Source organism: Bubalus kerabau, chromosome 12 (genome assembly GCF_029407905.1).
Source record: "Bubalus kerabau isolate K-KA32 ecotype Philippines breed swamp buffalo chromosome 12, PCC_UOA_SB_1v2, whole genome shotgun sequence".
Lineage (NCBI taxonomy): Eukaryota > Metazoa > Chordata > Mammalia > Artiodactyla > Bovidae > Bubalus > Bubalus kerabau.
This window is the reverse complement of record NC_073635.1, coordinates 21,854,064-21,877,946: the sequence shown is the minus strand read 5'-3', so window position 1 is coordinate 21,877,946 and position 23,883 is coordinate 21,854,064. Positions and strand designations below refer to the sequence as shown.

The following is a 23,883-nucleotide window of genomic DNA, read 5'->3' as shown; positions in this document are numbered from 1 at the left end:
AGGGCATGAATCACTGAGGGCAGGCACTGCCTGGCCCTTACGAGGAGCTCAGCCTGTGATCCAGCTCCTCTGGTGACGTGTGCAAACTGCCTCAACCTCCCCAAGCCTCACATCCCCATTCTGTAAAATGGGATCATGATACCTTTACAGGCTAGAGGCAAGGGTTAAAGAAGGAGTTGGAAGCTATGTTCCCAGGAGAAATCAGATGTTCACACAAAAACATGAGCACAAATGTTTATAGCTACCTTATTTTTATTCCTCATCACCCTAAACTGAAGACAACCCAGCTGTCCTTCAACTGGCGAATAAACTGTGGTACTTCCACAGCATGGGATGCTGCGCCACAAATAAAAGGAACAAAACAGGGACATTTACAGCAATGTGGATAAATCTTCAATGCACTGGTGAAAATCAAGCTAGACTCAAAAGGACGCATCATACAATTCTATTTACATGACGTTCTGGGGACTGGGAACAGATCAGTGGTCGCTGGGGGTTAGGGATGCAAGGAGGGTGTGACCACAAAGGGTCCAGGTGACTGTGAGGGAATATTTGGGGTGATGGATGGTTCTGAATCACTCTACAATGTAATGCATAGTTAGTTACCCAACCTTCTGCATTGGCAAAAGCGCATAGAGCTATACACACTCACATACACACACGAGTTTTACTGTATGTAAAGATATATAAGATAAAGCAAAAAGAAAGGACAGCATCTTAGCTCTGGGCACAGTGAGTCTGTTTCTTGGTAAGAAGCAGATCCTTCATTAAGATGGATTTGAGGTGCCCTCCTTGGTAATCCACGCACTCCTAGAAAGGGCACTGTTTTCTCTCCAGCTTAGAGCACAGGTCACCTGGCTCAGGCCTGGGGACAGCGGGTGCTCAGCACTATCAGCTGGCGAGGAGGACACGCAGTGGCACCTTCCATGCAGTGCAGTGCTGCGCAGAGGTCGGGGTCAGAGTCCCAGAAGTCAGAGGTCATTCACCCGTAGGCTTTGGTTTTCTGCTGCTATCGAGGCTGTTTGGGATGAGGCAGAAAAACCTTCTAGAGTTGAGCCCCCGGGCCATGGTGTGCCTGGACCCCCCCCACCTGCCCTGCCTGCCTCTCCAGGGTGGTATCTGAGCTGCTGCAGTGCTCAGGCTGGGGTGATCTTTCTCAGGGTCCCATGGGCACCACTCTCGTACTCTCCCAGCCAAGGAGCACTGGCCCCAATCCAGGGAGCCAGCAAGGTGCCCAGCCCCATCCTGTCCTGGGGGCTCAGAACCTTGTCTGATGATCTGGTTGGGGTTCCATGGGTGTTTTTCAAGGAGTGCTACCCACAGCCATTCAAGCAAGTGCTTATTTGAGGAATCTTAAAAACAAAATCCCAATTAAGTACCTTCATGCTTTTAATGAGCGTGCACTCTCCCTGCTGTAAAGCAGGAGCTTTCCCTGTGTCCCAGGTGTAGTGGCAACAGTCTCCCTCTCAGGTGTGACAGCAGGGAGCAGATTCAGTCATCCTGCACCAGAAACACTGCTTTAGCCTCTAGCATCCTGAGGCACGGGCCTCCCTGGTGGCTTCAGGGGTTAAGAATCTGCCTGCAATGCAGGAGACCTGGGTTCGATCCCTGGGTTGGGAAGATCCCCTGGAGGAGGGCATGGCAACCCACTCTAGTATTCTTGCCTGGGAAGTCCCATGGACAGAGGAGCCTGTTGGGCTATAGTCCACGGAGTCCCAAAGAGCGACTGAGCGACTAAACAACAAGAGTCCTCAGGCTCAGACCTCGGATGGCCTGGGGAGGACAAGGAACTGATGACATTTTCACCTCTCTGGGTGACCTGGAGCCCAAGACAGGTGCCAGGCACCACCACCCCCACCCCCAGATGGCTCCTTCCCATTAGAGCTCACAGAGGTCTGTCCTCACGTTTAAACAAGGCTCTCTGGCTGCTCTCGGCTTCCACCGCCCTTGAGTGAACCCTCCACCCCCGGGCTCTTTGCACAGACTGCACCCCACGCCTGGTCACCCTCCTTCCCAGCCCTGCCCCTCCCACACTCTGCCTCTCATCTCAGTCTTAGCTCAGGCGTCATCGCTACTGTGGCTCTGTCGCACCCCCACCCCGCCCCCCGTGCTCACAGCGGCCCCCACACTTCCGCACAGCACTGGCCTCTTGCAGGTTCATTACATGGCAACGTGTTAGTGCCTGGTGAACACCTCAAGGCGAGGATCCCTCTCAGTACGTAGTACTGGGTCTGGCATTTAAAGGGGCTTCCCCCGTGGCTCAGGGGTAAAGAATCTGTCTGCAGTACGGGAGACACAGGACACACGGGTTCAATCCCTGGGTCAGGAAGATCCCCTGGAGGAGGGCATGGCAACCCACTCCAGGATTCTTGCCTGGAGACTCCCATGGACAGAGGAGCCTGGTGGGCTACAGTCCATGGGGTCGCAAAGAGTTGGACACGACTGAAGCGACTTAGCACACATGCAGCCACTGGTATTTAAAACGTGGAACTGGAAGTGGCAGGCAGAGGGGGAAGTTGAGGTTGGGGGCACGGGGAAAAGATCTGACTTCCCCTCACGCTGTCTGACCCCAAACCAAGAGTAAATGCCCCACGGGAAGTTGATGACTCGAATTATCTTCCTTATTACTGAGAGCAGGACTCAGCTTGGTCCTGCTTCCTCATTTTCTCTGGGACTCTGTGCTGCCAGCTTTCCCCGTAATATGATCTTTGAAATGGTCTTTATATAATTTGTAAAGTGAGTGTGTGAGGCCCCGGGGCTCACTGTGGGATGTTTGTGTTACTGTACCCGTGGGACAAATACCAAATGGTATTCCCCATGCAGCTGTCTGCTCCTTTAAAATCCACACCAGTAACTTCCCAGGGGTAGAAGGACAATTATTTTCCCCAGCAGATAGTACAACTGGTAAAGCATGGACCCAAATATACCCACCTAGTAACCAAAATGACTTTAATTCAAGCTGGTTTTAAAGGTTTCTTTTAATAGAATCTCCAATCAGTTCTCTGTGCTAAGTCTGAACGCTGCAGTATATTTTTCTCATCAAACAACTATTTTAATGCTATTGAAATATATCATACCCATGCTATGGTATGGTTTCAGGGGCCCCATAAATTTAATATTTGGATGGAACTGTGGTTTCTGCAACGCTTTAAGAGGACTACGCATCTGTCCTCCAGCATCGCCCAGCTTGACACAGTTTAGCATCCCTTCCTAATTAGCTTATAGAGAGAGATTTGCTTCAAGTCATGTACCCATGTCATAAAGGTCCTTGTTGCTGTATTTAGAAGACTGTGTCCAACATAAATCCACTCCCAAATCTCCTTCTCGTAATGAACTTCCATCGACATAATGAGTTCCTTGGAAGGAAGGCATTGTGTAAATTTAAAATACTAATGAGTCATAATGATAATGAATCACTTTCCTTATTACTGGGAGCAGCCTCAGCTTGGGCACATTATCCCATGGCTGAAGGTGTCTTCCCTACACCCAGGCCTGCCTCCCCCAGGAGCCCAGACTCTAAAATAGCTTCTCCTTTTTATTTATTTATTTTTTTCTTTCCACATCAAAGCTCAGAATCCCCCAAATGTCCCTGGTCTTAGCTAGTCAGCCTCGGAGGAACAGAAGTTACAGAACTGGTTCCTGATAGCACTGAAATGGCCAAAGACACCCACAGCCATTTCCAGCAGAGCCTGCCTGTGCCTTCCAAGGGATATTCCCATGAGCTGATGGCACAGGCGAATGGGTGGGTTTTCTAGCTAAGACAAGCCCAGTGTGTCAGCGATTGTCTGGTTACCAGGAGCAGGAACCCACACAAGCTGACTAAACAGAATTGACCTCCTGGAGGGGGACGCAAGGGTGGCCTTCATAGAACTCAGTGGTGGAGGCACAGCTGGGCTTTGGGGGGGCGTCAGGGACAGGACAGGAGAGCATGAGGACTGGGCGAACTTTCCGTTTCTCTGGGACCGTTGTCCACAGACTCCATCCCAGCCCTCCCTGTGTCTGCTTGTCCATACCCACGGGCCAAATATGGGGGCCGCTGAGTCAAGGGTCCTGTGTCCACATGCTTGGAGGGAGAGTTCGACTGGCACAGCTCAGATCAGGAAGAAGAGAAAGTGCTGATCGCTCAGTCGTGTCCGACTTTTGGGACCTCATGGACTGTAGCCCACTAGGCTCCTCTGTTCATGGGATTCTCCAGGCAAGGATACTGGAGTGGGGTGCCATTTCCTTCTCCAGGGGATCTTCCCGACCCAGGGATTGAACCCAGGTCTCCTGCTAAGGTCAGGGTCACCTCTAACTCAGTCTGCTCTGTCCATGTGGTCGAGGCCACATGGCTCAACGACAGTGCCAGGCCCAGGGTCACGACTCGGTGTGTGTTGTGATAAACAGGATACGGGGGTCACCCCTCAAGGCGGGGGGGCACATTTCCAGAAGAAGTCCACCATGCCAGGTGGAGGAGTTTTCTGCTTAATCTGATTGGGAGCCTGGAGCGTTGTAGGGCTTTGGGGCAGGAGAGTGCGGGCCGGTGGTAGGATCTGTGAGCTGGGCGAGGAGCTCCTGGCACCAAGTTCATCCCCAGGGAACAGTGACTTACAGACAAGGGAATCATTCCTACTCCCTTGGCACTTCAGTAGGCTGGGACTCTGTGGTTTAATGACTCAAGGAAAGAGAGATTAAAAAGAAAAAAAGATTTGCCATCTGTTTTCCACTCTGCATGGACTTGCTGGGAACTTGGAAAAGTCACAGAACCTCTTTGGGATTGTCTTAATTCCAATTCTTTTCATTAAAAAAATATATAAATATATACATGAAGCGAAAGTGTTAGTCACTCAGTCGTGTTCAACTCTTTGTGACCCCATGGACTGTAGCCGCCAGGCTCTTCTGTTCATGGGATTCTCCAGGCAACAATACTGGAGTGGGTAGCCATTCCCTTCTCCAGGGGATCTTCCCCACCCAGGGACTGAACCTGGCTCTCCTGCATTGCAGGCAGATTCTTTACCACCTGAGTCACCAGGAGACCCCAAACATATGCATACATATTACTTTTACATTTTTATGTTATTAATTGAGCAATTTTTTTAAAAACTTCTTATTGGCTTTAATCAGAGATTGATAAAATTGGGGAGCATCCATTTAGCAGTAGATGGGGCATGAAAAAGCTGTACAAGTCTAGAAATTTTATAGGCAGGAGGGAACAGGAACAAGGAAGTTATACAGGGCATTTCGCAGATTTTTCTTGTGTTTCTCTTTGCTGGCCTGAAAAGATGTGGAAGGCACATAGGAGGGGCCTCAAAAGGGAGGCTAGGAGGCTGGAGGATTCTAAATTGCTTATGGCAGGAAAGAGAGGCTTCATCTCCTTCTGAGGGAGGAGAAATGCTTGCTGCATGTGAAGAGTGACACATGTGTTTTGAAATGATAAAGCTGGAGACCCAGGAGGCAAAAAAACGTGCATGATGGCTCAGATCTGCTTGGGGGTGTAGCTGGGCCCCAGGAAGTAGGGTGGGGAACTTGGAATGAGGGAGATTTTTTTTTTTAATTGGAGTGTAGTCGCTTTACAGTGTTGTTAGTTTTTGCTGTACAACACCATGGATCAGCCATAGGTGCACACATATCCCCACCCTCTTGAATCTCCTCCCCTCCCCCCACCATCGTCCCCTTCTAGGTCCTCACTCAGCACTGAGATGAGCACTCTGCGATGACCTGCAGGGAGATCTGTTGGGTTTTTTTTTTTTCTTTTTTTAAGATAGAAGAGGCCCCGGAAGGCCTGTTGTTAAAAACTGCAGTTTCTCCAGGAGTTTTTAGAAAGCACCTACTACCTGGCTGTGCCCTACAGGTGAGGATGAGTGGCCCAGCTAATCTTTCTACAGGGTAACTCTGAAAGTGTCAGTCCTTCAGTCGTGTCCACCTCTTTTGTGACCCCATGGACTGTAGCCTGCCAGGCTCCTCTGTCCATGAAATGCTGCAAGCAAGAATACTTGAATGGGTTGCCATTTCCTTTCTCCAGGGGATCTTCCCGACTCAGGGATTGAACCCATGTCTCCTGCATTGCAGGCAGATTCTTTACCAGGGAGCCACCAGGGAAACCCCGCAGGGTAAGTCTACTAGCATCTAAATGGATACAGCATATTCTCGCAGAGGATGAAGCAGAAAACAAAACACATCAGTGTTTCCTGGGCTTTGGGGAGAGGCGCAAAGGGGCCCCCCAGCTCTCATCCATCCTGGAGGTGTGCTGGGTCAGCGGGGTGAGCAAGTCTGATCCTGGAGGGAAGCAGTGGAGTCTCTCAGGGAGAGGGTGAAGGCTTCCGCGTGGAACCTGCTTCCAGCTTTCCTTTCCTTTCCGCCAAGGAGTCATTTATGACTATCCGTCGTGGCAGGGCTGATAGCTTTTGGCAGAAGTCCTTTCTACTTCTCGCAAATTAAATCAGAGACAGAGTCACCAGCAGTGAATGCAAAGGAAGGGTTTAAGGCCACCGCATGGAGGCGAACAGCTGTCGGAGGCCCAGCGTTCACCAGACATTAAAAATCACGAATATTAAAAACAAACAAGCACAAATATTAACAAGGCTGGCCCCTCCAGCAACGATTCGGGGTATGGAGAACTGAGAATGCTGTGTGAGGTGACAGGCACAACTGAGAATCGCTAATAATAATAGTAATAATGATAAAGAAAATGGCAACAACCAGTGCCCACAGAGAGCATTCCAGTTCTCAGGCACAAACCCTCTGATCCCAGGAGGTGGGCTGGCCAGCTGTCGTCTCCTTTTCGTAAGAAACCCAGGCCGTACTGCTCCGGCGACCTGCCCCTGGTCGCGCCGCGGGCAGGTGCCAGCCAGGACTCAAATCCAGACTGCTGGCTCCCCCAGTGCCCTCCCCACGGTGCCAGGCTGCTCCCGTGAGCTTGGGTGCAGGGTGGGACACGTGCTGGGCTCCAGGTGGGGAGAGCTGGTCAGGCATGAATTGAGGAGTGACTCAGGAAAGAGTCCGGGGCTTTCATTTAAACCCGCTCCCCCTCCCCCCACCACCCTGTAACACAAGGTAATATATGTTCATTGTTTGGGGAAAAAAAATACAGATAAACATAAGAACATAGACATAACCTGGTGGGTCAGACGGTAAAGAATCCCCCTACAATGCAGGAGACTGGGGTTCCTTCCCTGAGTCGGGAAGATCCCCTGGAGAAGGGAATGGCTACCCACTCCAGTATTCCTGTCTGGAGAATCCCATGGACAGAGGAGCCTGGTGGGCTACAGTCCACAGGATTGAAAAGAGTCAGACATGACTGAGAAACTAACACTTAGACATAATAATTGTCCACTCAGAAAGAAGCATTTTAAACATTTTAGCGCACCAAAATATCATCCTTGCAGATACTTTCTCATTTTGACACACCTTTTTTCACAAAAATGGAATTCTGTTCTTCCTGCCATTGTATAATGCTTCATTCCGTATACTGTGAATATCTTTCCATGTCAAATAACACTTCAACAGTATCTTTCTCATTTCATTAAAAATGTTATATATATGGCTTTATGATTATAGAAATAATCGTAAGATGCTATGCTCATTGTAAAAATATTCAAGTTCAAACCGTACAGAAATGTCCAGTAAAGGAAGGAAATATTTTATTAATCCCACCCTTGGGGCCTGAGCTGTGTTGCTGCGTGTCCTGTTTCCGCTTCATATTTTTCCATGTACAGGCTAGACCTAATGAACACGTGTGTCTATATACATTTTTTTTTCCTCCTCAAAGTGGGCTCACAGACTGTTGTGCAGTTTGCTTTTTTTCTTTCTCTGGTGTGGACATCTTTTCGTCTTGGTGTCTGAGGTTCTAAGGCATCTTTGTTCCAATCCTGGGGAAATGAAACCTCTGTGAGGCTGGAGAAGGGACAGGCTAGTGAGTAACGGCAATACAGGGCTGGTTCCATGCTGAAATAAAAACCCTCCAAGAGGAGGAGACTGCGGCTCAGGCAGCTACTTGCCGCTCGCCTGGAGGAGTCAGGTAAGGGTGCCACCTTGCCTCCACCCCAGAGCCATCTAACAGGAGGGGTCCCGGCCCCCGGCGGCCCCCGAGACCTCACGAATGCTCTGTGCCCCCCAGGTGTATATGTTCTCACAACCGCCCTGATCCCTGTCTTGGAGAAAGAACACGACCCCAGAGTGGTGAGTTGACTTTGGGGATGTCTTGTAAGTCAGCAACTCTGTCCTGGTTGGGCAATCAGTGGTCCTACATTTGCGGCCCCAACTGTCCCGAGGTGGGGGCGTGCTGTCCACGTCCACAGTCAGGGCCAAATTTGGCCCCCAGGGTCCAGAGGCCTTGAGGTTTGATAACCTGAGATCCGGCAGTGGTGCGCTGGCCCAGGCAGCATCCAGGTGGGTCTGGGGAGTTGCTGATGCAGCAGGCAGGGGTCCAGGCCTAGGTGAGGGTCGGCCTGGGGCTTTGTCCCATGGACACGCATACTTGCGGAGCTCCGGAGGCATGGCCTGGGCTTCCAGGATGCCCCTTCTGGCAGTAGAGGCTTCCTGGGAGCCGGCTGTCCACCCAGCTCCCTCTTGCTCTCAGGGGCTCCTCCACGTCCCCTGCTTCTGCCTCTCATCCTGGCTGGGTTGTTGCACACAGAGCCCATGAAAAGGGAGGCAGAGCCATGCAAAGGGCCACGTTCAAAACCCCAGCCCTCACCGAAGTCTCCTCCCCAAAGTCATCCAAGAGCTGGCAAAGCACTGGGAAAGGGGGGAGTTGGGGAGGCAGGCAGGGGTGGGTGGGTATACTTCCTGGAGAATCTGCCACTCGAGTGGGAGGGGACAGCTATGGAGTTAACGGCTAATGGGTTAACATGACAGAAATGAGAGAAGTCAGGAAGAGGGCAGTTTATGCAGGCTGCCTTCTCTCTGCTGTGGGGGGTGTGGGGGGCAAATAATGACCTCCCTGGATCCCCGAGGTCCAGGTCCCAGTTCCTGGGGCTGTGTCACCTTGACGTGGCAGAAGAGACTCTGCAGATGTGATTAGTGAAGGATCATGAGATGGGGGGTGGGTTTCGTGGATTATCCAGGTGGGCCAGTGCAGCCCCACGGTCCGCAGAAGAGGGCCCGAGTCAGAGGAGACGTGAGGATGGAAGCAGAGGTCGTCAGGGTGGTACGGCCACAAACCGAGGCCTACGAGTGGCCTCCGGAAGCCGGAGAAGCCAAGGAGTGAATTTCCCCCTCAAACTGTCAGAAGGTCTCTGCTGATACTTCGATTTTAGCCCCACAAGACACATTTCAGACCTCTGGCTTCCAGAGCTGGGGGGAATTCACCTGCGCTTTTGTAAGCCTCTTAGTCTGTGGTCATCTGTCGCAAGAGCAATAAGAAACAGATACACGGAGAAGGGGGATGGGAAGGTATTACGAACTTTTCTTCACAAATCTCCATTTACTGCAGATAACAGTGTCCTCTGGAGGAATGTTGGTTCAGAAACTGAACACCGATGACCCGCAGTCAGAAAGGACAGCGTTCGATGGCACCATGGTCTATGCACAGAACAAAGTAAGCGAGGGGCTGTTCTCAACACGGTCTCCTGGGCTCTTCTCCATGGAAGGCTTATTCTGGGATACACAATGGCTTGGATCTAATTCCCAGAGCACCTGAATGTCCCTCACAGGAGAGAAAATCCTCTTCTCCATCAGAAGGCCAGCTCAGCTCTGCCTGGACCAGGGTGGAGGTGCAGGGCTTCAGCTCACCCCGAGGAGGAGCCACAAAAGCTGCCACCTCTCTTCCCGAATATCTCAGACCCACAAAGAGGGTGGTGAGAGCAGGTGATCCCCACAGCAGGACCCAGCAGAGGCTCCTTGTCCTGCGTGGCTCAGAGAGGAAATGGACCCAGGGGGTCCCTTCTCTCCCCCTGGGCAGCCCCTGCTCACTGGTTGGATGGATACCACCAGAACCGTGCTGGGTTTCTGGCTCCCTTTGTGGGGTATGCCCTCAGTTGCTTCAGTCGTGTTTGACTCTTTGCAACCCCATGGACTGTAGCCCACCAGGCTCCTCTGTGCAAGGGATTCTCCAGGCAAGAATACTGGGGTGGGTTGTCATGCCCTCTTCCAGGGGATCTTCCCGGTCCAGGAATCGAACCTGTGTCTCTCATGTCTCCTGCACTGGCAGGCAGGTTCTCTACCATTAGCGCCACCTGGGAAGCCCCACTGAGGGGGATGCACATCCAGTTCTGAAGACACGAAAGTGCAGAGGTCTGGTCTCATGGCCACTCAGAACAGAAAGTTCTGTGTCTCAGCTTATCACAGCTGTTCTAGGAGCCGGCTGTATACCTGCCACATTCACCGTTCCTGCCCTTCAGTTCACCTGGTGGGGGGCTCCCTGGTGGTTTGTGAGGCTGCCCTCGCCCACAGTTTCCCTCTTGTTCACAGGGGAGTCCTGTCCCACCCCCCTCCCTCTGTACCCCGGTTCTCTGCCCCACTTTCGCTCACCAACCCCCAGACCAGCTCCTGGTGGGTGACTTGTCATGACTCAACATCCCACCAATCAGAGGCACCAGGCTTCTCTACAGATTTTCGAGGGAATCTGGGGACAAAGCACTCACTCCATAAATGGGGCCCAGGTGGAGCTCTTTGTAAAATGTAATCTAACCGCCCTGGGAGGGGGCAGTGGCCTCCACACAGCTGAGGCTTTATGTGGGGGTACTTGGCGATTTTTAAAGAAATTTGCAGCAGATGCATTCTCTAAGTCTCTCAGGACAGTTCCCACACTCCAAGGTTCCTTCACGTGTCCGCAGACACCCACTCAGTGCCTGCAGGGCGCGGGGCCGGGGGTGCTCTGTGCTCCCACCGCGCTCGCGTCCAGCAGCAAATACAGTAACAGCGAGAGGGCGCTGTGGGTGTACTTTCCTCGGGGGAGGGAGGAGGAAGCCCCCAGGCCACGGGCAGCCTCATTCCTGCTGCTGGTCTGTCTGCGTCTCAGATGGCGGGGCCAGGACGCAGCCCTGGGTCACAGCCAGAGCTCGGTGGGTGAAGAGCCGATGATTCTAGAGGAAGTTGCGATCTGACTTTGTGGAGGGCGGGAGATGGGGGCTCTGCACACCCTCAGCCCCCCTGCTTCCCCCTTCCATCTGTTTACCCTCACCCCGTCCAGAGGCAGCAGGTGGTTCTGACGGAGCGGTGGGCCCGAGCGCACCCAGCCATCCACTTCTCATGCATGCATCCCGGCTGGGTCGACACCCCAGGTAGGTCTTTAAGTTCCCTGCCGCCCACGTTTCATCTAAAAATATCTGGGCAGCCGCAGGATGGACTCTCCCCAGGAATGACCTAGAACTGGTATCAGGAGGATGAGGAATGGCTTCGTTTCTGTGGGAGCTGGGCAGACTGGGACTGGGGAGGGAGAAGCCTGGTCCTCAGAGGCAGAGTTGGTGTGGTCAGTCTGCTCAACGTGTGCATGGCCCAGGGAGTGGGTGGCGCCCGGGTTGGGGTGTGGCTGGGGACCCCTCCCTTGGGACAGAGGGTGCTTGGTCCACACCCAGTGTTATGGGAGATGCTGGGGACATGGGGATAGGCCAGGCCACCTCCCCACTGCCCGGGTTTCTAGAAATAGTGAATGCACAAGGGGAAGTAACAATCACTAAGGGGACAGGTGGAATTCTCTGGAAGCGTGGAAAAAGAGGGAGGGAGAACAGAACTCTCTGCGGGGTCAGTCCCTCCCACCTCTGAGACCTCAGCATATCACTTGGGCTCTGTAGCTCTTTCCTCCTCCCCCAGCAAGGGAACTGAAAACAGCAGCCGTGGCAGAACGCCTGGGACACTTGAGGGCCCAGAGCTGCTCCCAGCACTGTCTCCATACCATCACCTGTGCCCTCACCCCCTCCTGGGGTGGGCACTACCACCATGCCCATTTATATTTGGGGAAACTGAGGCACACAGAGGGGCTGGGACGTCCCGGCTGGGCCTGGCCACAGTCTAGTGAGAGGCAGGCTCTCATACACTTGCTGTCACCTTCTGAAAGCTGGTTTAGCAGAGGCCTTAATATCTGTATCTACATCCTTGGAATTCATCCTAAGAGATGCGGAAAATGAGGTTGCTCGTCCCAGCACTGGTGCTCGGAGAGTAGGTTGATAAATTAGGGAACACCTGCACGGGACATCTGTTCAGCCCTGAACACCGCTGCGGATAAATGTCTATGGGAAGCAAATGGTGCTATCTCATTAAATGCAGGTATTGGGCCCTCAGACCTTACAGCCTTCTGGTCTTATTTTTGATACACCCACATCCCCATGGAGAAGGGGGTGCATCGTGCTCCATTGCATCCCACGGAGACCGGGCGGGGAGAGGTGCAGCAGGCCCGCCTGCTAGTTGGGGGCGGGGGGAGCTGAGGACATCTGGCAGCCTCCTGTTGTAAATGGAAAGGGGGGGTGTCCTCCGCCGAGCACCCCAGGAGGCCCTCGGGCCAGGGCTGTTGGGAGATGGCGGCTTCTTATCTTGTGTCACTTCCTGGTGGGAGACATGCCCAGCCTTGCCTGACCAGGTAGCTCCATCAGCCAGTGGAGAACCACCAGCCTCTCATCCCCGCAGGACATCACCCTGACAGTCCTCACATCAACCTGTGCGCTGGCCGAGTCTGCGCTCCAAGGTCACCACCTGAGTCCAGCATCTGGGTCAGGGTGCGGTCAGCCATCTGTGGTCCACAGGTCACAGGACCAAGACTGGGCTTCTCAGAGGCTGCTGACTGGGCCTCAGTGTCCAGAGGGAGGGCTGGGGAAGGGCCTGAGCCCACAGACACTCGTCCTCCCCGAGTGGTATGATGTGTGTGTGAGCACTAAGTCGCTTCAGTCGTGTCCAACTCCTTTTGACCCCGTGGACTGTAGCCCGCCAGGCTCCTCTGTCCATGCGATTCTCCAGGCAAGAATGCTGGAATGGGTAGCCATTCCCTTCTCCAGGGGATCTTCCCCACCCAGGGGTTGAACCCATGTCTCTTACGTCTCCTGCACTGGCAGGTGGGTTCTTTACCACTAGCGCCACCTGGGAAGCCCAACGGGGGACTCAAATGCCTTCTGTTTACTCATCAGAAGTATTCCCTAATTTTCCCACAATAAGCAAGTACTGTTTCTGTAAAGGGAAAAAGAAAAAAACATTTATTTTTAAATTTTGTTTTAGATGATCCTTTCTCTGAAATCCTCTGATCTCATTACATCTCTCCAATGTTGTTTTCTCTGCTTTCTTTTCTTTCTTTGGCTTCATGAGAGAACAGTTGTGCTTCCCAGAGTGCTAACTGTAAAGACTCTGTGTTCCCCGAGGTCTGTGGGAAAATGGGGGTGTGTGTGGGGGGTGGTGTAGTCTGCAGCCAGTGCTGGGGAGGATGAGGGAGAGGGAGGAAAGAGTCCCTTCCCTTGTTCCAACACGCCTCGCTGAAAAAGCAGAGAACACTCTCACAGCCCAGAGGACACTCAGCCTGGATCCTGGGAGGATCAGATGCCTTGAGACAGATGGGTCCCCCAGGAGGGGGGGAGTCTGATCCCCTTTTGCCCCCAGGTGTGACCCTCATTTCTTAGGATGGGAATCCGGAGGTCCAGGGGATTTTGCTCCCAGGGGACAGGCCTGTCTGGGCCGACAGCCTGCATGAACACTGTTTTGAAGTGGAAAGAGGGCAGTTGGTGATCTCATTCCATCTCCGCGTGGTTATTTTGGTATTAAAGCAGCCAACTCAGTTGAGGAGGAGGGCGCTGTCCTCACGGCCCTGCGTGTGCCTCCCCGCAGGTGTGCGGCTGTCGATGCCGGGCTTCCACGCCAGGCTGGGGGCCAGGCTGCGCTCCGAGGCCCAGGGCGCGGACACAGTGCTGTGGCTGGCCCTTGCCCCTGCTGCCACCGCCCAGCCCAGCGGCTGCTTCTTCCAAGGTGACTTTCTCTCTGAACCACAGCCCGAGGGTGTCTGGAGGTGGACCCTCCTCTCTCCCTGGTTGTGTGGGGAGGGGCTGTCTCCCTTCCCCTTGATGTTCTGGCCTGCCTTCGGGGGACGGCTCCTTGGCCTGTTATTTTGGGAAGGGCCTCACCTCTGGCTCTGCACTCCCGGCTTTTTGCATCCGCCTTCCCGAACTCAGTGGGTCCTGTGAGGATGAAGTAAGTCCTGGGGTTGTGACCCCTGACTTCAGTGTCTTGGGCACGGCTGGACCTGTGGGGCACCTCGGAGATTGGAAGCTCCTTTCCAGGGCCCAGGGCCTGGGAGTGAATCTCTGCTATTCTGTTGCTGGGGGTGGCTATCTGTTCAGCGTTTGCTCCCTACCTGGGTGGGATCCCAACAGGCAGATCCGAGAAGAGTAGGCAGGCTGAGGAAAGAAGGTGGAGGTTCCCCTCCCGCCTCAGAGGTGGCCACGTTTGTGTGAGCCGTGATGGAACTCTGGGGACCCTGTGGTGACCAGGAGGGTGGCCGTACCCTCTCTCACTATCACCTGCCAGACCAAATATGCCACACTCCAGGGTCCCCGACCCCCACCAGCCAGCACCCAGGCCTGGGGACCCTGCCCGCCGCCAGCCAGCCCCCTGGAGTCCTGCCGCCAGCTGTCAGTGCTCAGCCTGCTGGCCGGCCTCAGCCTCCCTTCTGCAGCACCTCATTGTCCCCGCGGACCCTGAGCGCAGGGGCGGCCGACCCCCTTCCCGTGTGGGCCCCCACCCCCGGCAGGTGGCCGTGAAACGACTGACCCGAGGCCCGGCCCTGCCGCTCACGACTTTGTGTTTCTCTCTCACGTTTACAGACCGGAAACCGGTGCCCACACACTTGCCTCTTGCGAGGACATCGTCCTCACCGGCCGAAGAGGAGAAACTCATTGAGATCTTGGAAGAGCTGGCTCGGAGATTTAAATAGCCCAGGCTAGACCCAACACGGAGCCGGAACTGCCTCAGGAAATACGGCAAGGTGCGGACCAGTGGCGAGGAGACCCCACTGCTCCTTCCCCGCCGTAGACCGGCCCATCTTCCACGGCTGTGCTTTGAGCTGGTTTCCTCTCCATCAGGAGCCACAGAAATTAGTCCCGTTCTTTATATATAAAGCCTAGTACTGAAAGCTTGACTCACCACCGCCTCATGGGACCGCAGCTGGGTTAACTTACCCTCTGGGGGCCTCATTTTCCCTGTCAGGGGAGATTAGAGTGCTCCCTACCTCATGGGGTGGTTGTAACGATTCAGTGAGTTACCACTTGTAATGCTCTTAGCAGAATGCCTGGTGTGTCATAAAGACTCGATACGTGTTAGCTACTAACATCAGCATTTAACTGACAAGTGTGCTAAAATTCATGGGGGGAGAAAAAAAAACCCCTAAAGATTACCCCCTGTAGCAATGAGGAGTCCAGGATGGAAACTTTTATTTTAAAATACATGATTGCGGCTGAGAGCAAGTGAACCTTCATTTTCCGCAGTAGCTTCTTCTGTGTAAATCTCTCCTTGATTTGTGTGTGATTTTCTTGAAGATTCCGAGTCACTGTATCAGGGGAGCAGGGCCAGGAAGGGGAAGGAGGGGATGCTACACTGCCCTGGCCTGGCCCTGAGGATTCAGGGGCAAGGCGGAACCAAGGGTCAGTGCTTATTTACAAGCAGTCACTGGAGGCCTGGTTTACAGGTGCTCAGATTAGAAGCGGCTTCAGTTATGCACTTGGCAATCTGGTGTTGCCGTTTGGTAAAACTTTTAAATTATTTGCATTTTATGTCTTAGTGAAACCAGGGAGAGGTCTAACACAGTCGGTGAACAGATTTAGGAAAGCTCTACATACACTCTGGAAGTTCAAAGGGAAATGAAGTAACTCGGCATTAATGGAGGAGGAGGACCCGGGGAAGGGAGGGCACAGCTCAGCCAGTCCCACCATGCCGGGCCTCGGAGATGCCTGAGGTGCTCAGATCGGGCGCTTAGCCAGGGAGCTCCAAGAAAGGGGCTTTTTGGAGGGTCTGCCTGGAAGAGCGGTGAGCACCGGCTCCACCAGCCTGCATCTCTCCCTTCCTGACGGACAGTAGGGGGCGCTGGAGTGCTGGGTGTGGGTGGGGCTGTGCTTTGACAGGCAGGCTGGAGGAGGGGGGCCATTCAGCTGCCCCACCCACTGGCCCTTCCCAGGGGGCGCTAGTGGTAAAGAACCCACCTGCCAAGGCAGGAAGTGTAAGAGATGAGGGTTCCATCCCTGGGTAGGGAGGATCCCCTGGAGGAGAGCATGGCAATCCACTCCAGTATTCTCGCCTGGAGAATCCCATGGACAGAGGAGCCTGGTGGGCTACAGTCCAAGGAGTCGCAAAGACTTGGACACGACTGATTTTCACTTTTTTCCACTATGTGAAAGATAAAAAGGACCACTCAGCCAGCCCTGGTGAACAGCGACACAGGGCTGCTGGGGTGCATGTGGTCACAGGGCACAGCTCGACAACAATAATATGACCACAGGAAGGTTTCCACAGAGATTTATTTTAAACCGTGGCGGTAGCTTGCATTGGGTCTTGACACAGGTCATGGCTACACACACATTTTGGTTAGAGGGAAGCACAGAGGGAAAGTGAGCAGAGTTCAGGAACATTCACAACATTCAGCAGACATTTAACGTTGTGGGAAATCCTGGCTCATTCCCACCGAGTCACATTCAGGAAGTCATTGTCAAGACTGCTTGGTCTGGTTGGTGGAATCTGGTGGTAGAGGACGTGGCGATGCCAGCGGGGTTCAGCTAGAACCATGTTTGAGAAACCTCTTCCAGCTTTGGGCTTATGACATTCTCAGCCTGACCCCTTTCTCGTTTCATAAAGAAAGAAAAGACATTTTGTAAAGCAACATGCCTTGGCAGCCAGGTTCCGACTGGGCTGCAGGCTGATGGGCATGCAGGATGGAAGCGTCCTTGTCCCTGGTTATGGAGTCAGTGGGAGGCAGGCACGAATGTGGGGCTAGCACCTTCCCGGTTGTCCAGTTAGTAACAGTTTTTGTACTTTTCATGTATTTTCTTCTGCAAAATGACAGTACATTGAAAAAAAAAAAAAAGGCAGATGGCGTAAAACACAAATATGTAAGTATACATCGGTTCCCAGCGACACAAGTATTTTGGTCCATACTTCATATGCTACTAACATAAGGCGGCCATCCATTTAAATGAAGGGAAGAGTGTTTTTAAGAGAAATACTTCTTTCAAACCATTTCCCATTTTTGTGTTACAGTTTACTCTCTCATGCTTCCCAGAGAACCAAGACGGGGCTGGGGGGTGGAGGGGGAGGAGAAAGGAACCTAAATATCAAGGTCGCATTCCAAATCTAACCTTTAAGCCAACCTGCAATTATTCCCTTTCTCTCCCAAGAAAGTCAGATACACTTGGATCCACAGAGGTGAACATTCTGAGGTATCTGTTTTTAATGAGATGGTACCATGATTGACCTCTGCCTTCTCCAACCTTTTTCAAACCTCCTGGGCTCTAGATGGGAAAATACAGGCAGCGGTTTACTTGATGTGACACCAAAGGCAGTGGGGCACACTCCCATTTACCTGAGTTAAGTCAGCCACGAGCAGGCAGGTCACTGGTAACGGTCAGGTTAGTCCAGTGAGTAACAACAGTCATAGAATCGTAGCATCACAGAGTGGAAGGGATCTTAAGCATGATCATCGAATTCAACTTTTCCTCAAGGCTTTTAATCTCCTTTCCACATCTTTTCCACTATCAATAGACAAGGGGCTATGGACTTGCTGTTCAAAAATTCCCTGGCATAAGAAACACAATGGAGGAATCCCCTTCCAGTGCTGGACAGAGCTAATTTTACACCCTGCTTTCTTGTGTTAGGCCCAGACAGGCTTCTCCGTGGAAGGGATAAATTTGGAAGGCAAAATGACAAACTAAAAACCCAAGGGTTGGTGTGTATCTAGTTCTTGATGGTCAAGTTGAGTTCAAGTTTAAAAACGAACATGGATGTTCCTGAATTAAGTTACAGACATGCGATACTCGGGCACTGGAGGAAAAAGATCAGTGGGTGCAGTACAAGTACCAGGAAGGACCGAGGCCCACCGTGGGATGGGGAGGCCCCGGGCTCTGCACAGCTGGGTCTACGGGGCCCTTTTACAGTCACTGAATTGAGAAAAATGTTCCCTTCCCTTGGCGAGCGCCCCTGCCGTGAGCATTTATCACATTTACCACACTGTACTGAGACGACCCACTGCTGCAGGAGCGATGCAAGGCCAGAGGCAAATGTGGACAGCAGTGGCCTGCTTGCTCACGGAGAGATCACATGCAGGCGGGGCCTCTGCTGTCCGGAATGGCCTCCTCCACAGGTCAAGGGCTGTCCTTTTTCAAAGGAGAGCAGTCAGGGAATAATGGGATTAGCATGTTGTAAGCTCATCTAGGGGCTTCCCAGGTGGAACAGTGATAAAGAATCTGCTGGACAATGGAGGAGATGTAAGAGACTTGGGGTCGATCCCTGGGTGGGGTGGGAGCCCTGCAGAAGGCAGTAGCAACCCACTCTGGTATTCTTGCCTAGAGAATCCCATGGACGGAGGAGGCTGGCGGGCTACAGTCTATGGGGTCGCAAAGAGTGGGACATGACTTAGCGACTGAGCTCACAACAAGCTCGTCCAGACCAAAACCAGGCAAGCAGTGGTCTCCAGCCCCACCTCATGGCCTCCGGTGAGTGGCTGTGCCCCCCCAACAAAGTTCAAAAATTAGTTAACCAGGGGTCCTTTTTAAGATAATTCCAGGTGTTTCCAAAGAAAAAGAAACTTTGATACTGACCTCAGCTGCGGGAAGACTGGACTTGTCTGGCAAGCCTCTGGGTAAAGGTGCTTGGTGGACTGTGGGCTGCCTCCCTCCCCCTGCGGCCATGAGCATCCCGTCTGATAGTGATGCGAGGACCGCAGGCTCCAGGACTGCAGCTGCACACGCGCTACTCTGGAGCCAAACCGCAGGTGGGACCCCAGTGCCAGGCTGGTGCAGGCCTTGGGCCTTTGCTGGCACTGCTTCCACAGCCTGGAAACTCAGGTCCTTCCTCAGCTCACTCCAACTCTTCATTTAACTCTCAGCTCTGGTGTCCTTTCCTCTGGGTTCTCCCCTCCCCTGTGAGTGCAAGAGCACCTGTGTATCCTGGGACGGGACCCCACGCCCTCTGTCACCAGAGTCACCACGTGGCACAGAAATGAGCCACAGCAAAGACATGAAACCAGTTAATCCTAAAGGAAATCAGTTCTGAATATTCATCGGAAGGACTGATGCTAAAGCTGAAGCTCCAATACTCTGGCCACCTGATGCAAAGAGCTGACTCATTGGAAAAGACCCTGATGCTGGGAAAGATTGAGGCAGGAGGAGAAGGGGATGGCAGAGGATGAGACGGTTGGATGGCATCACTGACTCCATGGATATAAGTCTGAGCAAGCTCCAGGAGTTGGTGATGGACAGGGAAGCCTGGCATGCTGCAGTCCATGGGGTTGCAAAGAGTCAGACACGACTGAGCGACTGAACACCAACTCGTCTGTGTGGCCTCTGCCCAAGCCACAGAATGGACCTCCTGACCCCAGGCCTGGTTCAAAGCCTGGTGTGTGGTAGACACTCAGCAAAGGGCTGGACTATAAGAGTTAAGAGACTCAAGGGTGATATAGATCCCTCGGTGCTCAGGATGGACTTAATCTCTGTGTTTCCCCGTCACGTTGATAGATAGCCACCCTCACATCCAGAAAAATGCAACTTAACTTTGTTCTAGAGGAGAAAGAAAATGCCAAAAGCATTGGCAAAATGTTTTTTCATTTTAAAACAGAAATCTTAGTGGACAAGGTCACTTAGAATTAAACTACTGTGAAAAGGCAAAACCAAAGGGATCTCATTTAATGGATATTTATGTCTGGTAACTTTGATACATAGTTCAGACTGAGTCCCTTGCTTAAAAGGTAAAATCCAGGCTTTAAAATTTGATTAATGTCAAGCAAAAATAAATTCGGCTTTTGAAAAAATGAGTATCAAAAATAGGAAAAGGCAGTATTTCATGGGAAGGGCGATGAGGAGACTCGCCGGGGCCCCCCTGCAGGCAGAGGGCAAGATGCAGTTTCAGTGCCCTTGATTCCACTTAAACTGAGCGGCTGGCGAGGTCAGAGGGGCGAGCGTAGGAAGCTGGTTAAGCTGATGGAGGCCTGCAGTGAACTACCTTGCTGCATGAGCCCACCCATTCGGAGCCACAGGAGGTATCAGATTTGCCTGCGACGAGAGGACCAGACCCAGTTCTGAGGGCTTCCTGCCTTGAGCCTCGAAGTCATTCCTCGCACTCACGCCATTACGAGTTCACGTCCAAAAGCAACTGTTCTTCCGAAATTCTTATAGATTCCCCTTGCCGATACCTCAACTATATCTAACTGCTTGGTGTGACTGTGCTTGGAACATTCTAGAGGCCTGAAGAGTCCCTTCCAGTTCTGTGATTTTACGATTCTTTGCATAACATTCAAACAATACAGTGAGAAACACACCATGGTTGACTGACCTCATAAAAAAAAAAAAAAGACACATGACTCCAACTACTTCATCTAAAACCACTTGTGCTGCTGTGGAGACAACCCAGGCAGCGAAAGGGTCCAGGAACGTCATTTCTCTGGAGAGATGGAGCATGGGATTGGTCCTGTCCCACCAAATAAAAGGCACAAGCATGTATGTGCGCGGTGCCACTTCCCAGCATTGATCGTGTTAGGCTTGACTTGCCAGAGCTTCTGTGTGTTGAAGCAATAGAGCAGAAAGAAAAATTATATATATATAAAGTGCAATTCCAGTGGGGTAAAACAAGAACGATGAAAGTTAACCCAGACAGGAGACAAGCCAAGTGCTGGTGCCAGCTTTTGCTCCTAATGAATGAAGCCTCTATTCCATAAAATGCTTGGAAGGCACCCCAACACCAACACATATCGGTGAGTTACACACATGGTGGTGGGAATGTAACACTCCAGGATTCACAGTATTATAAACACACACAGTTGGCATGCTAAGTGCTTCTCACCAAACTAAAGCACCTACATGGATGAGGAGAAATCAAAGAGCAGAGCAATGGGTACCTTGACGCGTCTGTGGTCGCTGGCCGTGACGCTCACCACCAGGAGGTGTGGCCGCTGGTCTCCGCCTCTGAGCGGCTCGTGTGCTGGGGGCACAGCCGCGCTGGGAGGGAGGCGGGTGGACTGAAGGGCGGGCTCACACACCAGAGCGATCACAGGCTCACATGTGACCTAACGGGGACAATCAGCTTCCCCGGCGTGATCTGAGCTCATCTCGACCCAACTCGGAACCACGTCGGGTCTGCTGGGCACCTGACCCACCGCCTCCCTGACACTGTTTGCCTCTCTGTATTCGGGCCACGCTCAAAGGAAGGGAGAAGACAGCCATTCATTTCTACTACTCATGTCTACCATATCGTTCTTTATTATGTACAACTCCGTAAGTGGCTCCAGGTTCTAGCAGTAAACTACAAAACAGATATTTGAATATTTTAAATTGAATTCCCTTTTTAAAGCTCTCTCACAACCATGCAGAAGAGACTCAGGTGAGTTATAATGGCTTTCACTGATGGCCAGCAAGGGCAGGGTGGAAGGGGCAGCTCAGTGGCAAGTGGTAACTGCTTCTGGATGGCGGTGTGTCTGTGTCCACAGCCTCAGAGTATGGTCACGTGGGCTGATATGCCCTAATTTCCCAGGTCACGGCTGTCCCGCACCATGGCTGCACGGGGCATACCCACTGTCCTGTGCCCCAAAGCTGCAGCAGCAGAACCATCTCGAGGAGGTCTGTCACCAGGAAGCACAGCTGGTTGGTGTTGGGGTGGCGGTGAGGGGTGGTTACCCAAGTCTGGCTGGGAGTCCTTCTCCCAGTTAGAAAAGTAATGAATGATCGTGAGGGGAGAAACTACGACCACCCTCAACTGTCAAGTCAGCAGAGAACAAGACCCTGCGGAGGTAGGGCTCACATAAGGAAGGGCAAGTCATTGGCCTGTGGATCTGCAAGGCTTTGTGTAACCGTGTGAACCCCAAGGACTCAGGGGTCCCCTGATGCTCCTGACGGGTGAGGGATGAATGAGGTGGTCCGGGTAAAGTGCCGAGAAGGAGGTGGGCACAAAGCACATGCCTGCTGCTCATTTAAATTCTACTTTTACAGGTTGAAAATAAGTATCCAAATGGGGTCTCTACACACAAGAATATCTCAGTTTATCAAGTTGACTGGATTCCCTTAAAATCAGGGTTCTTCAGGTTCATTTCCTAAAGCCACCCATCCCCCTCTTTTCTGTACATTCCCAACGGGAACACACAGCATGAGCTGTAGGCCTGAGTACCTTTTATGTCTCAGATCACACAGTTGGAGTATTAAAGCGTGCAAAGTGTTCTGATAAAATACACGAAGATAAAAATCTTTAAATATCTGGTTTTGAAAGGGGAAGCAAATACAGACAGTGAGGGATAAAGCAGCATACAACCTCACAGCAATGAACATGTTCAAGTTCAGAGATGATATCACACAGAACCACAGATCTTAAAGACACTATTCTTGAAGGACACAGGGTTTTGTTGTTTTGTTTTGCTTGTTTTTAATATCAAGAGCGAAGGAGAGCTGTGTCAATAAAACTAAAACCCAAAAGGCTCAGAAAGCTCCCACTGAGTTAGAAAGGATCCAGGCACTGAGAGTTGAAGGTCTGAGTTTGATAATCTACTTCCGTGGCTAAGAGTGGCTTTCTCACAGCAATTTTTTTTTTCTTTTTTTAATGTGGGAAAGAGAAAAACTGAGGCAGAAACATAAGGTCATTTCCACTCTTGTAAGATCTAGACATTACAAATGGATCATCCTTCGGGCAATTTAAGAAATCAGCTGGGAAAACCACAAGGATGGTTTTCCAGATCTCTCAACGGAGGGGGGACTCCTACGAAAGTAGACACACTGCAAATAAATTGTGAATATGTTCACTCTGGGGAACAGTGGAGGAAGCTGAGTGGGGGGAAGACACAGACCATGGGGTACGTGCCCAAGGGAGAGGATCACGGAAACTACTTCACAATGACCCCAAGTACCCTGAATAGTTACACACTCCTCATTTCTCCGACACACAAAGAAACAGCTAAAACCAAGTGTTGACAAATATAAAACTGAAAACACCCCACACTGAGTTTTCGGTATACTCAAAACAAGGGAGCAGAGCCAGACTGTATAAACCATTTGTTAAAAAAATATCCTCTTTTTATATTGTATGAACAAGTTGAAAGAGTTCCCTCACAAGAGCTCACTGACCGCTCACCGCCACGTGTGCAGGCGATGTGCAAGCTCAGCTCAGCTTTTTGGCTTCTCTCCCGCCACTCGCACATCTGCTTTACTGCTCCAGTCATGATTGGGGTTAGAACAACCGTTTCTTGAGTAAATTCTGTCTTTCTGGCGCCTGGAAGGGGCATCAAGACACGACTGGGGTCATATCCCACAACTGTAAAAAGAAAAAGATCTCTGATGAACACCTGGAGAAGGAAACGGCAACCCACTTCCGTATTCTTGCCTGGAAAATCCCCCGCACAGAGGAGCCTGGTGGGCTACAGTCCATGGGGTAGTTGCAAAGAGTGGGACACGACTGAGCAACTGAGCACAGATGAACTACCATTCAACTGGGTTGAGAAGCCATATAATGTGTATAAGGAGTCCTTAAAATTGAATTCAAGTTCATTTTTTAACTTAACAAGGAACTGAGTACTATATGAGCATCATGGATAAATCTATACAGTAGTACTTATCCATCAAAAAGTTCAACATAATCCTCAAAAAAAGGACAAAGGCAGCTGGAAGTTTTAACCCAGCTGATGGAGAATAAAGGCAGATGAGATTTATTCAAGGAAGAAGGGAAGTAACACTATAAGGCAACAAATGGGTAGCCAGATGTGTCCTTTCTGTATCTCATCTCATCTTCCAAACAGTTCTACGAGATGTCTCGATTTCA

The 23,883-nt window shown here is 51.8% G+C and overlaps 2 protein-coding genes across 11 annotated transcripts in view; one reads left to right on the top strand and one right to left on the bottom strand.

Annotated features, from left to right (window-relative positions):
* Positions 1 to 15,360, top strand: part of DHRS12 (dehydrogenase/reductase 12) — a 40,522-nt gene extending 25,162 nt beyond the window's left edge. For 3 of the 4 annotated variants that reach the window (XM_055542226.1, XM_055542230.1, XM_055542229.1), the window contains 5 exons: positions 8,096 to 8,157; positions 9,413 to 9,517; positions 11,111 to 11,201; positions 13,723 to 13,860; positions 14,715 to 15,360. In XM_055542226.1, the coding sequence (XP_055398201.1) occupies positions 8,096 to 8,157; positions 9,413 to 9,517; positions 11,111 to 11,201; positions 13,723 to 13,860; positions 14,715 to 14,824 (506 nt within the window). In that variant the 3' untranslated portion in view covers positions 14,825 to 15,360. Of the gene's footprint in view, positions 1 to 6,001; positions 6,090 to 8,095; positions 8,158 to 9,412; positions 9,518 to 11,110; positions 11,202 to 13,722; positions 13,861 to 14,714 lie in introns of all 4 variants that reach the window. The other variant, XM_055542228.1, reaches the window with a different exon arrangement.
* A 1,025-nt stretch (positions 15,361 to 16,385) lies between these two features.
* WDFY2 (WD repeat and FYVE domain containing 2) overlaps positions 16,386 to 23,883 on the bottom strand; it is a 183,160-nt gene continuing 175,662 nt past the window's right edge. For 6 of the 7 annotated variants that reach the window (XM_055542220.1, XM_055542219.1, XM_055542221.1 and 3 more), the window contains one exon: positions 16,386 to 23,379. In XM_055542220.1, the coding sequence (XP_055398195.1) occupies positions 23,350 to 23,379 (30 nt within the window). In that variant the 3' untranslated portion in view covers positions 16,386 to 23,349. The remainder of the gene's footprint in view (positions 23,380 to 23,883) is intronic. The other variant, XR_008700923.1, reaches the window with a different exon arrangement.